Source organism: Coregonus lavaretus (assembly GCF_964263955.1).
Source record: "Coregonus lavaretus genome assembly, chromosome: 7".
Lineage (NCBI taxonomy): Eukaryota > Metazoa > Chordata > Actinopteri > Salmoniformes > Salmonidae > Coregonus > Coregonus lavaretus.
Window position 1 is genome coordinate 30299440 of NC_139994.1, and position 15901 is coordinate 30315340.

Consider the following 15901-nt stretch of genomic DNA (forward strand, 5'->3'; position numbering starts at 1 on the left):
CCCCTTCTGATAACCAGGTGGCGAATCGCATCTCTGCATGTCTGGCAGACATATCAGTGTGGATGTCGGATCACCACCTCAAACTGAACCTCGGCAAGACGGAGCTGCTCTTCCTCCCGGGGAAGGATTGCCCACTCCATGATCTCGCCATCACGGTTGACAACTCCATTGTGTCCTCCTCCCAGAGTGCAAAGAACCTTGGCGTGACCCTGGACAACACCCTGTCGTTCTCCGCTAACATCAAAGCGGTGACCCGATCCTGCAGGTTCATGCTCTACAACATTCGCAGAGTACGACCCTACCTTACACAGAAAGCGGCACAGGTCCCAATCCAGGCACTTGTCATTTCCCGTCTGGATTACTGCAACTCGCTGTTGGCTGGGCTCCCTGCCTGTGCCATTAAATCCCTACAATTTATCCAGAACGCCGCAGCCCGTCTGGTGTTCGACCTTCCCAAGTTCTCTCATGTCACCCCGCTCCTCCGCACACTCCACTGGGTTCCAGTTGAGGCTCGCATCTACTACAAGACCATGGTGCTTGCCTACGGAGCTGTGAGGGGAACGGCACCTCCTTACCTTCAGGCTCTGATCAGACCCTACAACCAAACGAGGGCACTACGTTCATCCACCTCTGGCCTGCTAGCTCTCCTACCTCTACGGAAGCACAGTTCCCGCTCAGCCCAGTCAAAGCTATTTGCTGCTCTGGCACCCCAATGGTGGAACAAGCTCCCCCACGACGCCAGGACAGCGGAGTCACTGACCACCTTCCGGAGACACTTGAAACCCTACCTCTTTAAGGAATACCTGGAATAGTATAAAGTAATCCTTCTAGAAATTTGAAATTAATGTAGGATAATATAACACATTAGATCTGGTAAAAGATAATACAAACAAAAAAACGTGTTTTCTATTTATTTATTTGTTCTGTTCCATCATCTTTGAAATGCAAGAGAAAGGCCATAATATCATGTAGGAGTTGAGGCGCAATTTAGATTGTGGACACCAGATGGCAGCAGTGTGTGTATGCAAAGTTTCAGACTGATCCAGTGAAGCATTGCAATACTGCACAATATTTATAATAATAAATAATATGCCATTTAGCAGACGCTTTTATCCAAAGCGACTTACAGTCATGCGTGCATACATTTTTTGTGTATGGGTGGTCCCGGGGATCGAACCCACTACCTTGGCGTTACAAGCGCCGTGCTCTACCAGCTGAGCTACAGAGGACCACATTTTTGTATCAAGTCTGCCCAAATGTGCTGAATCGGTCAATTGATGCATTTTCAAGTACATAACTATAGAGAACATACAAAAATGATATGGTAATACTAAATTCAAGTTTACACACTCCCAGGAATGACATACATGATGGATCATTAGCTTATACACTAACTTTCACACATCTAGATGGCCGGGCAGGGTGGGTGTGGAGCCAGAGACAGCAGGGGTTCAAACTGTAGAACCCAGTTCCTACATTTGAATATGAAAATTGATTTTATCAAACAAAACTATGCTACATTTTATCTCTGGGACCCTCAGTATGACAAATCAGAGCAAGATTACTGAATGTAAGTACATTATTTACCTTCAGAGGTGAATGTATCAAACCAGTTGCCATGATAAAAGTTTTTTGTTGTTGTGCACTCTCCTCAAACAATAGCATGTTATTTTTTCACTGTAATAGCTACTGTAAATTGGACAGTGCAGTTAGATTAACAAGAATTTAAACTTTCTGTCCATATAAGACATGTCTATGTCCTGGAAAGTTTGCTGTTACCTACAACGTCATTCTAGTCACATTAGCGCACTTTAGCAACAACCGTCCCGGTATAGGGACACCGATCCTGGTTAAAAGAGGTGTGTTTTCTGTTGTCCTTTGCAGAAGCTTGAATTGTTTGCCATGTGCTTTTGTCTCCTGAGTGAGTTTTCGAGACGTAGTGTTTTTTTAAATGTGTTACTGTGATCCTTCGGATACCGTTTCTCAGTAAAGTATTATGTTTATCCTTAACCACTGATTCCTCGTCTGGTCTCTTCTCTGCTCCGTGGTCCCACCTCCCATGTCACAGCAAACGTCTGCCTCCAACATGGACCCAGCAGAGATCACCCAGATCAAGAACGTTGTAACCCACCAAGGAGCACTGCTAAGGCGGCAGCAAGAACAATTTGGTCAATAACAAAAGTTTCTCAATACTTTGTTATATACCCTTTGTTGGCAATGACACAGGTCAAACGTTTTCTGTAAGTCTTCACAAGGTTTTCACACACTGTTGCTGGTATTTTGGCCAATTCCTCCATGCAGAGCTCCTCTAGAGCAGTGACGTTTTGGGGCTGTCGCTGGGCAACACGGACTTTCAACTCCCTCCAAAGATTTTCTATGGGGTTGAGATCTGGAGACTGGCTAGGCCACTCCAGGACCTTGAAATGCTTCTTACGAAGCCACTCCTTCGTTGCCAGGGCGGTGTGTTTGGGATCATTGTCATTGTCATGCTGAAAGACCCAGCCACGTTTCATCTTCAATGCCCTTGCTGATGGAAGGACGTTTTCACTCAAAATCTCACAATACCTGGCCCCATTAATTATTTCCTTTACACGGATCAATCGTCCTGGTCCCTTTGCAGAAAAACAGCCCCAAAGCATGATGTTTCCACCCCCATGCTTCACAGTAGGTATGGTGTTCTTTGGATGCAACTCAGCATTCTTTGTCCTCCAAACAAGACGAGTTGAGTTTTTACCAAAAAGTTATATTTTGGTTTCATCTGACCATATGACATTCTCCCAATCCTCTTCTGGATCATCCAAATGCACTCTAGCAAACTTCAGAGGGGCCTGGACATGTACTGGCTTAAGCAGGGGGACACGTCTTGCACTGCAGGATTTGAGTCCCTGGCGGCGTAGTGTGTTACTGATGGTAGGCTTTGTTACTTTGGTCCCAGCTCTCTGCAGGTCATTCACTAGGTCCCCCCGTGTGGTTCTGGGATTTTTGCTCACCATTCTTGTGATAATTTTGACCCCACGGGGTGAGATCTTGCGTGGAGCCCCAGATTGAGGGAGATTATCAGTGGTCTTGTATGTCTTCCATTTCCTAATAATTGCTCCCACAGTTGATTTCTTCAAACCAAGCTGCTTACCTATTGCAGATTCAGTCTTCCCAGCCTTGTGCAGGTCTACACTTTTGTTTCTGGTGTCCTTTGACAGCTCTTTGGTCTTGGCCATAGTGGAGTTTGGAGTGTGACTGTTTGAGGTTGTGGACAGGTGTCTTTTATAATGATAACAAGTTCAAAAAGGTGCCATTAATACAGGTAACGAGTGGAGGACAGAGGAGCCTCTTAAAGAAGAAGTTACAGGTCTGTGAGAGCCAGAAATCTTGCTTGTTTGTAGGTGACCAAATACTTATTTTCCACCATAATTTGCAAATAAATTCATAAAAAATCCTACAATGTGATTTTCTGGAGAAAAAAATTCTCAATTTGTCTGTCATAGTTGACGTGTACCTATGATGAAAATTACAGGCCTCTCTCACCTTTTTAAGTGGGAGAACTTGCACAATTGGTGGCTGACTAAATACTTTATTTCCCCACTGTATGCTGGTTAAAAGTATAATTAAAGAAATGCACACATTTTTTTTGCCACGCATATATAGTCCATATATTTTGCTTTTTAATTGAACCATGTGTAGTACATCTAATAGAGACAATGAGAAATTCATGGTTCAACAAGACAACATAGCCATCAAAAGGGTAGAAATTTAGCATTGCACTTATGTCACAGTACTTTACAGCTTTGATTGGATACATAGAATATATGACAAAGGGTGATGTAATTATCTGAATTACTGTAGATTTGAATAGTTTAATCAGGAGTGAAGTATGGTTATAAGTCCAATGTGAAAAACTCAATTGAGGATTTCTTTATGAAGGAGGTGTTATTCATATACCCTTCTCACACTAAATAATCAATATATTATACTGAACAAAAGTATAAATGCAACATGTAAAGTGTTGGTCCCATGTTTCATGAGCTAAAATAAAAGATCCCAGAAATGTTCAGTTCGCACAAAAAGCTTATTTCTCTCAGAATTGGTGCACCAATTTGTTTACATCCCTGTTAGTGAGTATTTCTCCCTTGCCAAGATAATCCATCCACCTGACAGGTGTGGCATATCAAGAAGCTGATTAAACAGCACACCTTGTGCTGGGGACAATAACAGGCCACTTTAAAATGTGCAGTTTTTGTCACACGACACAATGTCACAGATGTCTCAAGTTTTGAGGGAGCGTGCAGTTGGCATGCTGACTGCAGGAATGGCCACCAGAGCTGTTGCAAGATAATTTAATGTTAATTTCTCTACCATAAGCCGCCTCCAATGTCGTTTTAGAGAATTTGGCCGTAAGTGCAACTGGCCTCACAACCGCAGACCACGTGTAACCACGCCAGCCCCTCCACATCCGGCTACTTCACCTGCGGGATCGTCTGAGATCAGACACCTGGATAGCTGATGAAACTGTGGGATTGCACAACTGAAGAATATCTGCACACACTGTAAGAAAAAGTCGCAGGGAAGCCCATCTGCGTGCTCGTTGTACTCACCAAGGTCTTGACCTGACTGCAGTTCGGCATCGTAACTGACTTCAGTGGGCAAATGCTCACCTTCGATGGCCCCTGGCACGCTGAATAAGTGTGCTCTTCACGGATGAATCTCGCGTTGCGTTGCCGAGTGGTTTGCTGATGTCAATGTTGTGAACAGAGTGCCCCATGGTGGCAGTGGGATTACGGTATGGGCAGGCATAAGCTACGGACAACAAACACAATTGTATTTTATCGATGGCAATTTGAATGCACAGAGATACTGTGACGAGATCCTGAGGCCCATTGTTGTGCCATTCAACAGCTGCCATCACCTCATATTTCAGCATGATAATGCACAGTCCCATGTCGCAAGGATCTGTACACAATTCCTGGGAGCTGAAAATGTCACAATTCTTCCATGGCCTACATATTCACAAGACATCTCACCCATTGAGCATGTTTGGAATGCTCTGGATCGACGTGCATGACAGCGTGTTCCAGTTCCTGCCAGTATCCAGCAACTTCGCAAAACCATCGAAGAGGAGTGGGTCAACATTCTACAGGCCTCAATCAACAGCTTGATCAACTCTATGCTAAGGAGATGTGTCCCGCTGCATGAGGCAAATGGTGGTCACACCAGATACTGACTGGTTTTCTGATCCACGCACCTATCTTTATTTAAAAAGGTATCTGTGACCAACAGATGCACATCTGCATTCCCAGTCATGTTAAATCCATAGATTAGGGCCTAAGGAATATATTTTAATTGACTGATTTCCTTATATGAACTGTAACTCAGTAAATCTTTGAAATTGTTGCGTTTATATTTTTGTTCAGTGTAGATACATACTATTTATACACATATTGCCAGATTATTGCTATCAACTGCTGGCTGCAAGGTATATTACCCCGTTTGTATCTTTTGGAACAATGGTAGTCAAGTTTATAAAAATGATGTAGATTAGATGGGCTACCACAGGTGTCACAGGCATCCACAGGTCTTGACCACCATGTTACGATGCTTCTTTAGGATCACATTGTTGTTGTCGTCGTAGAAGAGTACGGAGATGGGACTGAGCTTGGTGGGTGCGCAGCACGCTTTGGGAACCTCGTCCGGCTTCAGAAGGTGAACCTGCCATGAAAAAAGGTAAATCAGACTTATTCATACATGCACTTTTATATAATCAATGATACTATCCTGTTTATAAAAGAGATATGGATTATTATTATGCAGATACTTCAGTGCTCTCCTACCTCAGTGGGCTGTGGCTTTGCCCCCCTTGTCTGAATTTGGTCAATATATTTTAAACCGGGTTGTCTGTGCTCCACAATACTTTATTATCCAAAGCCTAGACTTTCAGAAGTTCAACAACAACTTCCATGAAACATGCTAAAACATTTCAATGGGCCATTGACCTAGCTAGTGACTTAAAAAGAACATTTGGTATTTTTGTTTTATATTATACCAACAACATAGGAAATCCTCTGGTGACAAAATAGGGTCAATAGAATTAGAATGATGACTAGGAATGGAATTTTTATAGAATTAGAATGGTAAGCATAGAGTTCCAAACTCATTTCTATGGCAACACAGCTGTCAATTTTGTAAACAACAATTTTCAAAAATATGTGTTGCCAAGAGACATCTAACTGAAAGAACATCTCGGCGTTCTATTGAACGTTTTCTGTTCGAAAACAACAACAACTTCAGTTTGCTGTTCAACAACAACAAACATGACAGATTTTTGAGACCTGAGACTGAAAGATCGACTGGAAAATGCCTGGGTGCCTTTCAAAATTGGTGGAGAGAGTGCGTGGACGTCGGCGGTCTACTGCGTCGACAGGTTGTTCAAATTCATTTGTGGGTTGTTTTTGTTGTCTTTTTCCGTTTTGCAGGGTTCGCAATCGTCGGGAGGTGGACAGCGACATCGACTTCGAAGAGGGTATGTTGAGTTTAAACTTCTTATTTGACCACATTTAACAATATAAATGTAATTTGTGAAATGTGTATTTCTGTAATCCATACTTGCAAGCTAACGTTAACTTTAGTAACTTTTGCTAAGAGATGCACTTTTGAACTAGTAGTACTAGCTAGCTCGATACGTTTTACATCCTAACATTTGTTTGTTTGTATTCCAATGTTCCTAATTTTAGAATCAACTGCCCTGGATGAGGTCCAGTTGGTTGTGCCATTGGATGATGTGCCTGATGTACCACTGCTGCCAGCCATCCTTGAGGAGGTGCCAGATGTGCCGAATATCCTTGAGGTACAATTTTCAGAAAGTTTAATGTTTGAAAAGTATCCCAGATATTCAATTTGTGTCACTTTGACATTCTAAAAATCTTTGTTGTCTGCTTTCTGCTTTAGGAGGCCACTGGTAATTGGCAGTTGATACCGATTAGGTTTAGCTCCCTGTACTGTGGGCCTGTTGTGATCAGGGTAAGAGACCCACACACACAGTCACATCACTGTTGCAATGTTTGCTGTTTCTAACCTGAATGTATTGTAATGTCAACCCCCTCTTGTGCAGAACAATGCCGGTCCGGTGGCTAAAGCTTGGAGAACTTTCCAGTTCATCAGCCCCATTATCACCTACATGCGTGGGGGATCCCAGGTATGTGTCTTTGTCACTACCTAATCCTAATCTACATCGTCAGTGTCATGTGATCTTGATGGAAATATGTTACAGCGATGGCTGATGTTGTTTTGTTGATGTTGTCTTGTTGTTTCACTCCACAGCAGGTGGTGGTGAGGATGCACCATGCGAGTAGGGTTCGAGGCCTGGAGACTCAACTGGTGTGGGCCATCTCCAAGGAGACACACAGACTTAGTCCAGAGGGCATCCCCTACTGTGCCACCAAGGTGCAGTCCATCTCTTGGATCCAGGTAAGATGTAAATACTACTGAATTAGTATTAGATTAGGCTTTTCTTCACTTATTCCGTTTGGCCTTAACATGTCGTTTCTCTCTGTCAGTATGTGGCTGGCAGGGTGACCCAGTATGCGTCTCACCTCCGCCACGAGACGTCTGTGGCCGTGACGCATGGCTGCTACCAGGTAAATAAACAATTTCCTATGTATATAGAATAGAAATTACAGGGCATTTTCCATTAGATATGGTCTGTTTTCTATTAACGTGTGTTGTGTGTGTGTGTTTTGAGCAGCAAACTGATGTCTCGGTGGTGTACGCCACTCTCCACATGGGGCTGGATGGGCTGCTCTCCTCCTCGGCGTGGTCGGAGGCTGCCTCCGTCTCTACGCCCACCACTCAGCAGTTCACTGAGCCAGAGCCTGAGGGCCACAACTGCTATGAGGTCAGATGTTACACACACACATACTATTGACTAGTAGCATTAAGATCCTTCGATTGACCCATTGTTTGTCATGTCATGTCATTACATTGGTCACTGATGTTGAATAATTGTTCTGTTATTGTAGGGCTGGGAGGAGGACCTGCTGCCTGAGGAGAGGGAGGTTCCTCTGCTAAAGTGAGTCCCTCTAAATGTGTGTGTAGTCTGAGCTTGTCAGATGCTGAAGGATAGTGGTCACAATGCTGTTATCCCCCATTGACATGCTCCATTCCCTCTCTTCCACAGCCTCTACCTTACCACCAAGAGAGTGGAGGACATCGGCCTGAGGCTCGTCTCCCTGCGCCAGGCCTTTACTGTGAGTGTACCCACTTTTCTTTGACTCTCTGTGTCTTCCTGTTCTGTCTGTCTCCTAGAGGAAGATGGGTGTCTCACCCTAACTCTTCCCTCTTCTCTAGACCCTGCTCGGTTCCACCCTGAGCAGGAACCATCTGTTTGTGGCGGGAAAGGTCCTACTGGGCGCACTGGTTCAGGTCCACCAGATGGTAGCTCACTAACTCATTGTCCTTCAAGGGAAAGAGAACGTCCTCGGTGGGAAATGTGTTCTGTGCACTAACATCACTGCTCTTTGCTTTGTGATAGGACGAGGCCGAATTCATCCGTGCCTATAACGACTTTGTGGACTACCTGAGTGACCCCTCCAAGCAGATTGACATTGAGAGGGAGCTGGCTGAGGCAAAGGTGAGTTAATTAACTCTTTCAAGTCTCACTTTGAGTTCTTCCACATGCATGTCTTTTATACGGCACAGTAGCTGATCTATTTGAAATCATTCCTATTTTCTCCAAACGTGTTTTCTTGTCCTAGATCCATCATGTTAACCTGATAGATGTCATTTTTGAGCTGGTGCTGTTTGGGATGATGACAGCTCAGAAATCCCTGATGGTGGTAAGTAGCATCTCACTGGTAAATGTTTAGATGTCTGTCTATTAGCAATTTCACTTCAATTTCTCTTCTCTCCTCCTCTGTTTACTTTAGCAACCTGGTGGGTTCATGGAGCGTCTGTACGCTCTCCTGTACTCCTTCCTGCCCACTGTTGCCAGCATTGAGCCAAAGGCTGAGAGATACCTGTTGCTGCTCAATGTACGAGTCAAGAGTTTACTTCCTGTTTTCTTCCTTATTACTAGTTTAATTCCTCTTTACTCGTTCCTGGTTAACAGGGTTTCAATGCCGTTTTAGGGGGAGTAACTCTCATTGTCTCTCTCCTATTGATAAGCTAGTAGCTCAGAGCCATTTTCTATGTGTTGTGTGGTGTTCCCTTCAGGGCGGGCTGATGGCCCTGCTAGATGACATGTTTGGGCAGCAGCTGGCCTGGTACTTTAACCGAGAGTCTCTGGTCACTGAGCTCTCCAGCCTCCTGGAGTACCACCTCGAGTACCTCATGGCCAGCATGTAGTCCTACTGCAGAGACCTGAAGGGCCACACTTCTCTTCTCCTCTCTCTCTCTCTCTCTCTCTCTCTCTCTCTCTCCTCTCTCCTCTCTCCTCTCTCCTCTCTCCTCTCTCCTCTCTTCTCTCTTCTCTCTTCTCTCTGGAATTGAGGACTTGAAGTGCTTCGTTGAACCCTGATTAGTTAACACCTATTAAATGCATGTATTCTCTTGTTTTCTCTCCCCACAGGATTCTTGTCACACTTTGCCACCTAACAGGGATCTAGACACTAGTGCACTACATTACTTTGCACTGAATTTTACATTTTCAAATAAAATAAATAGTAGTTCAAAAGCATTTGTCTCTGTCTTTTCATTTATTTGATTATTTCATCACTATTTCCTATTCCTGGAGTTGTTATGAGGCTAATATTACATTATTACATGAACAATTATGCTTTATTCTTTGCATATGGAAATAAAAACCAACTTTAAGTTGATTTACATGTACTACAGGCCCACGCTTTATGGCATTGTACTGTGATGTGTGATACTGTACTATTTAAAAACATGTAGGCCTACATACACTGAGTGTTCAAAACATTATGAACACCTTGGTAATATTGAGTTGCACCCCCTGTTGCTCAGAACAGCCTCCATTTGTCGGGGCATGGACTCTACAAGGTGTCGAAAGCGTTCTAAAGGGATTCTGGCCCATGTTGACTCCAATGCTTCCCACAGTTGTGTCAAGTTGGCTGAATGACCTTTGGGTGGTGGACCATTCTTGATACACCTACTACCATACCCCGTTCAAAGGATCATAGCTTTCACCTGAATTTACCTGGGCAGTCTATGTCATGGAAAGAGCAGGTGTTCCTAATGTTTTGTACACTCAGTGTATGTTAGTTGTGTAGTAACCTGGTACATTATAAAGTCCACCACTATAGGGCACAATTGCTTCAGTCTTGAAAATTACTTCTCACTATCCGTATTGTATATTAAGACTCTGCCATTGTAGACTCAGGTAAATTGGTTATTTTAGTTTCAGTTTGCCATATTTGCCATTAATGTATAGCCCCTGGTTCACCCCAGACTTGACTGCCCTTGACCAGCACAAAAACATCCTGTGGCGTACTGCATTAGAATCAAACAGCCCCCGCGATATGCGACTTTTCAGGGAAGTCAGGAACCAATATACAAAATCAGTTAGGAAAGCAAAGGCTAGCTTTTTCAAACAGAAATGTGCATCCTGTAGCACTAACTCCAAAAAGTTTTGGGTGACTGTAAAGTCCATGGAGAATAAGAGCACCTCCTCCCAGCTACCCACTGCACTGAGGCTAGGAAACACGTTCACCACCGATAAATCTACTATAATCGAGAATTTCAATAATCATTTTGCTACTGCTGGCCATGCTTTCCACCTGGCTACCCCTACCCCGTCCACCAGCTCTGCACCCTCCGCTGAAACTTGCCCTGTGTTGTTGTTGTTTTTATCGCACTGCTTTGCTTTATCTTGGCCAGGTCGCAGTTGTAAATTAGAAGAAAGAAAGAAATGTGAGAGAGGGTGTAGTAGTGCATACTGATCACTAGTTGGATCATAGCGTGGTTGGTGGCGTTCATGCAGGAACCCAGAGGGTATAGGCATTCTCCATCACAGTAGAAGGCTGAGTAACCCGTAGGAGCCAGGACCCAGTCCTTATGGAGAGAAATACCATAGAAATAGAATGACAAGATTAGATTAATGACTATAAGAAATACATCATAAAACATGCAAAGAACATACACTACAAAGCAAATACTACACAAATGCCTTGTTTCCCTAAAAATACTACTTGTGTGTTACAGAAAATAAGGTGATACAATGTTAGATCATGATATTATCTATTCAGTAGATTGAGTAGTTAAGGGAGACAGAAGCTCACCTTCCAGCCTAGGTCACTAAAGCTCACATATAATTCATGTCTCTTACAAGCCTGACGCCCACTGTTGACGTGGCTGTGATCTGAAAGGGATCAAAAAAGATGTTATGAGACAGGACAGACTGTAAAGCATGCTTTGGATGCATTGGATTTAAAATAAAGACACAATTAAATGTAAACGCAAGTTAAGTAATTTTGTAATTTGGATGAACTATCCCTTTAAACTCTGCATAAAACAAGCTTAACAACAACACCAAAAACCAGTGTTGTCCCCTGACCTTGTATGACCTCACCATGTATACTGGGCAGGGGACAGTCATATTTGGGCTTCTTCTTGCGGGGGTTGGGATTCAGGGCGCGACAGGAGGCCTGGCTGGCCCTGAAGAAGGTCACCATGAAGGGCTGTTTGGAGCAGGGGCCCCTTCGACCCACCAAGCCTACCCACCCAGCTGACAAGGACCGGTCTGATAGAGAGAAAACAATGTGTGTGTGTGTTTGTGTGTGTGTGTGTGTGTGTGTGTGTGAGAGAGTGATACAATCTTGAGGTACACCAAAACAGCATATCTCCATTTCGATGTATTTACTAAACAATTACAAATACTACGTGACATTACATTGCTACTGCACAGGTATTGGTGTAGTATTCTGAGTTAATTTGCCTCTTAATTCAATGGTATAATAATCAAGAAATCCACTTTGTGGGAAATACCCTCCTCATCTGCAGAGCATTTCCTGACCCTGACCATATTATTAACTCTATGAGGCTCACCCTCCTCTGTGTCCACATAGAGACTGCAGGGGTGCAGGACGTGACAAATAAACTCGAAACGGGGAATGTTTACTGGTTGCACATGAGGTCAAGGGGAAGTCAATGTGTGGAAATGTGTCCGAAATGGAACGGCTTATTGTTTAAGCTAATTATTCTAGGATTGCATTATTTTAATTTAAACTAAAATGCTTGATTGCATTTCAAATCATGAATGACTCATATGCTGTGTGATGACATGAACGAATGAAACATTGATTGATACTGTAGCCTGTATAAGCATTGAAATATTGGCCTAAATAAGTTACAGTATTAAGACTAAACAGGATACGCTCTTAGGCCTACAGCTCGGGCTGCTATACCAAGCCTACTAATGATAATGGCAATACTTATCATTAGTAGGCTTGGTATAGCAGCCCGAGCTGTAGGCCTAAGAGCGTATCCTGTTTAGTCTTAATACTGTAACTTATTTAGGCCATGATGATCATAATAATAATAGTAATAATAACAATAAGAAGGATATCAAGAAAAAGAAGGGTTATTATTATTATCATTATTATTAATTCTGACACTTTGGAACAATGTAAACAACACTAAATAAATTATAAAGTACCAGAGAGGCTGTTCTAACGAAAAAAAAGTGTAAAGCCTTTATTACAGCAAAGCAAAGATTAAAAACAGCTGAATTTGTGAAAACGTTTACTTGACATGTTGTTGTGTGAGCCTTGGTGCTCACCGAACCAGTAGGCTATTAAACAAATACTCAAACAGGCAACAGAAGCAGGATCTGAATTATTTCTGTAGATATACAGTTGAAGTCGGAAGTTTACATATACTTAGGTTGGAGTCATTAAAACTCGTTTTTCAACCACTCCACAAATTTCTTGTTAACAAACTATAGTTTTGGCAAGTCGGTTAGGACATCTACTTTGTGCATGACACAAGTAATCTTTCCAACAATTGTATACAGACAGATAATTTCACTTATAATTCACTGTATCACAATTCCAGTGGGTCAGAAGTTTACATACACTAAGTTGACTGTGCCTTTAAACAGCTTGGAAAATTCCAGAAAATGATGTCATGGCTTTAGAAGCTTCTGATAGGCTAATTGACATCATTTGAGTCAATTGGCGGTGTACCTGTGGATGTATTTCAAGGCCTACCTTCAAACTCAGTGCCTCTTTGCTTGACATCATGGGAAAATCAAAAGAAATCAGCCAAGACCTCAGAAAAATAATTGTAGACCTCCACAAGTCTGGTTCATCCTTGGGAGCAATTTCCAAATGCCTGAAGGTACCACGTTCATCTGTACAAACAATAGTACACAAGTATAAACACCATGGGACCACGCAGCCATCATACCGCTCAGGAAGGAGACGCGTTCTGTCTCCTAGAGATGAACGTACTTTGGTGCGAAAAGTGCTAATCAATCCCAGAACAACAGCAAAGGACCTTGTGAAGGTGCTGGAGGAAACAGGTACAAAGGTATCTATATCCACAGTAAAACGAGTCCTATATCGACATAACCTGAAAGGCCACTCAGCAAGGAAGAAGCCACTGCTCCAAAACAATAAAAAAGCCAGACTACGGTTTGCAATTGCACATGGGGACAAAGATTGTACTTTTTTGGAGAAATGTCCTCTGGTCTGATGAAACAAAAATAGAACTGTTTGGCCATAATGACCATCGTTATGTTTGGAGGAAAAAGGGGGGTCTTGCAAGGCGAAGAACACCATCCCAACCGTGAAGCACGAGGGTGGCTCTGTCGCAGCCGGCCGCGACCGGGAGACTCATGGGCGGCGCACAATTGGCCCAACGTCGTCCAGTGTAGGGGAGGGAATGGCCGGCAGGGATGTAGCTCAGTTGATAGAGCATGGCGTTTGCAATGCCAGGGTTGTGGGTTCGATTCCCACGGGGGGCCAGTATAAAAAAAATATGTATTCACTAACTGTAAGTCGCTCTGGATAAGAGCGTCTGCTAAATGACTAAAATGTAAATGTAAAATGTGGCAGCATCATGCTGTGGGGGTGCTTTGCTGCAGGAGGGACTGGTGCACTTCACAAAATAGATGGCATCATGAGGAAGGAAAATTATGTGGATATATTGAAGCAACATCTCAAGACATCAGTCAGGAAGTTAAAGCTTGGTCGCAAATGGATCTTCTAAATGGACAATGACCCCAAGCATACTTCCAAAGTTGTGGCAAAATGGCTTAAGGACAACAAAGTCAAGGTATTGGAGTGGCCATCACAAAGCCCTGACCTCAATCCTATAGAACATTTGTGGGCAGAACTGAAAAAGAGTGTGCGAGCAAGGAGGCCTACAAACCTGATTCAGTTACACCAGCTCTGTCAGCAGGAATGGGCCAAAATTCACCCAACTTATAATTCAACATGTCAACTTAAGATGATAGTATACAGTATGTTACCCACTCACAAACTATTGCAACAATGACATCTATTTCTCACTCATTTAACCATTTGGAGAGTAAAATAATGCTCTCAAACACAATTTAACTGGTCGCTGTAGACTAGAGCCTCCATTGTCACGCTCTGGCTCCGGGACTTTGTATTTTGAGCCAGGGTGTGTTCGTTTTGGTTGTGTTTTGTTTGGTTGGTTTGTCATTGGTTGTGTTTGGTCAAATGACTCCCAATCGGAGGTAACGAGTGTCAGCTGTCGGCTCGTTATCTCTGATTGGGAGCCATATTTAAACTGTGTGTTTTCACCTTGTGTTTGTGGGTTTTTGTTCTATGTTCAGTCGTTGTCACTGAGGACGTCATGATCGTGTTTGTTTTGTATTCTCGTGTATTTCATTAAAGTCAATATGTTCGCTACCAACGCTGCGCTTTGGTCCTACTTCATAGACGGTCGTGACAGAAAAACCCACCACAACGAGACCAAGCAGCGTTTCCAGGAGTTGGATGACGAGTGGTGGAGACAGAAGAGCGAAGGTTGGGAGAGGACTATAGAGGCCTGGTCCACGGAGAGGAGAGACCCCCAGAAAATTTTTAGGGGGGGGCTCACGACGTCGGGGCAGCAGGAGTACGGGGTAGAGGAGTGCAGTAGGTTGGCAGAAAAGGCCGCCAGGTTAAGGGGGCCACTGGTCACGAAGGGGAAGGAATGTGTGGAGGCACGGCAAGAGGTGCTGGGGTGTGTTCCCAGTCCGGTCCGGCCCGTTCCTGATCCCTGCGTGGGGCCAGTGGTGTGTGTCCCCCGTACGGTCCGGCCTGTTCCTGCCATTCCCACCAAGTCAGTGGTACGCATCGTCAGCCCAGCCCGGCCTGTTCCTGCCATTCCCACCAAGTCAGTGGTGTGCGTCGACAGCCCAGCCCGGCCTGTTTCTGACATTCCCACCAAGTCAGTGGTGCGCATCGTCAGCCCAGCCCGGCCTGTTCCTGCCATTCCCACCAAGTCAGTGGTGTGCGTCGACAGCCCAGCCCGGCCTGTTTCTGCCATTCCCACCAAGTCAGTGGTGCGCATCGTCAGCCCATCCCGGCCTGTTCCTGCCATTCCCACCAAGTCAGTGGTGTGCGTCGACAGCCCAGCCCGGCCTGTTCCTGCCATTCCCACCAAGTCAGTGGTGTGCGTCGACAGCCCAGCCCGGCCTGTTCCTGCCACTCGCACCAAACCAGGGATGCGAGTCGTCAGCCTGGTCCGGCCCGTTCCTGCTACTCGCACCAGGCCAGGGAATGGAGTCGTCAGTCCGGTGAGGTCCGTTCCGGCTCCACGCACCATGCAAAGGGTGCATATCGTCTGCCAGGTCCGGTACATTCCTGCCTCACGCGCCAAGCCAGGGGTGCGCGTCGGCAGTCCTGATCCAGCTAACTGGGTCAGATCGGACTGGGGGCACTACGGGGGGATTGTAGTAGGGTGGTGGTCTAGCCCGGAGCCGGAGCCGCCTCCGAGGAGC

The 15901-nt window shown here is 44.5% G+C and overlaps 1 protein-coding gene across 1 annotated transcript; it reads right to left on the reverse strand.

The window, feature by feature from the left end:
* Nucleotides 1-5550: 5550 nt before the first annotated feature.
* Nucleotides 5551-12698, reverse strand: LOC311132499 (bone morphogenetic protein 8A-like; the record flags this gene model as incomplete). Its single annotated transcript, XM_084165780.1, has 6 exons — nucleotides 5551-5700; nucleotides 7757-7872; nucleotides 10884-10998; nucleotides 11226-11305; nucleotides 11516-11686; nucleotides 12692-12698. The coding sequence occupies 6 exons, from the start codon at nucleotides 12696-12698 to the stop codon at nucleotides 5551-5553; spliced, it is 639 nt and encodes a 212-aa protein (XP_084021906.1).
* Nucleotides 12699-15901: the final 3203 nt, after the last annotated feature.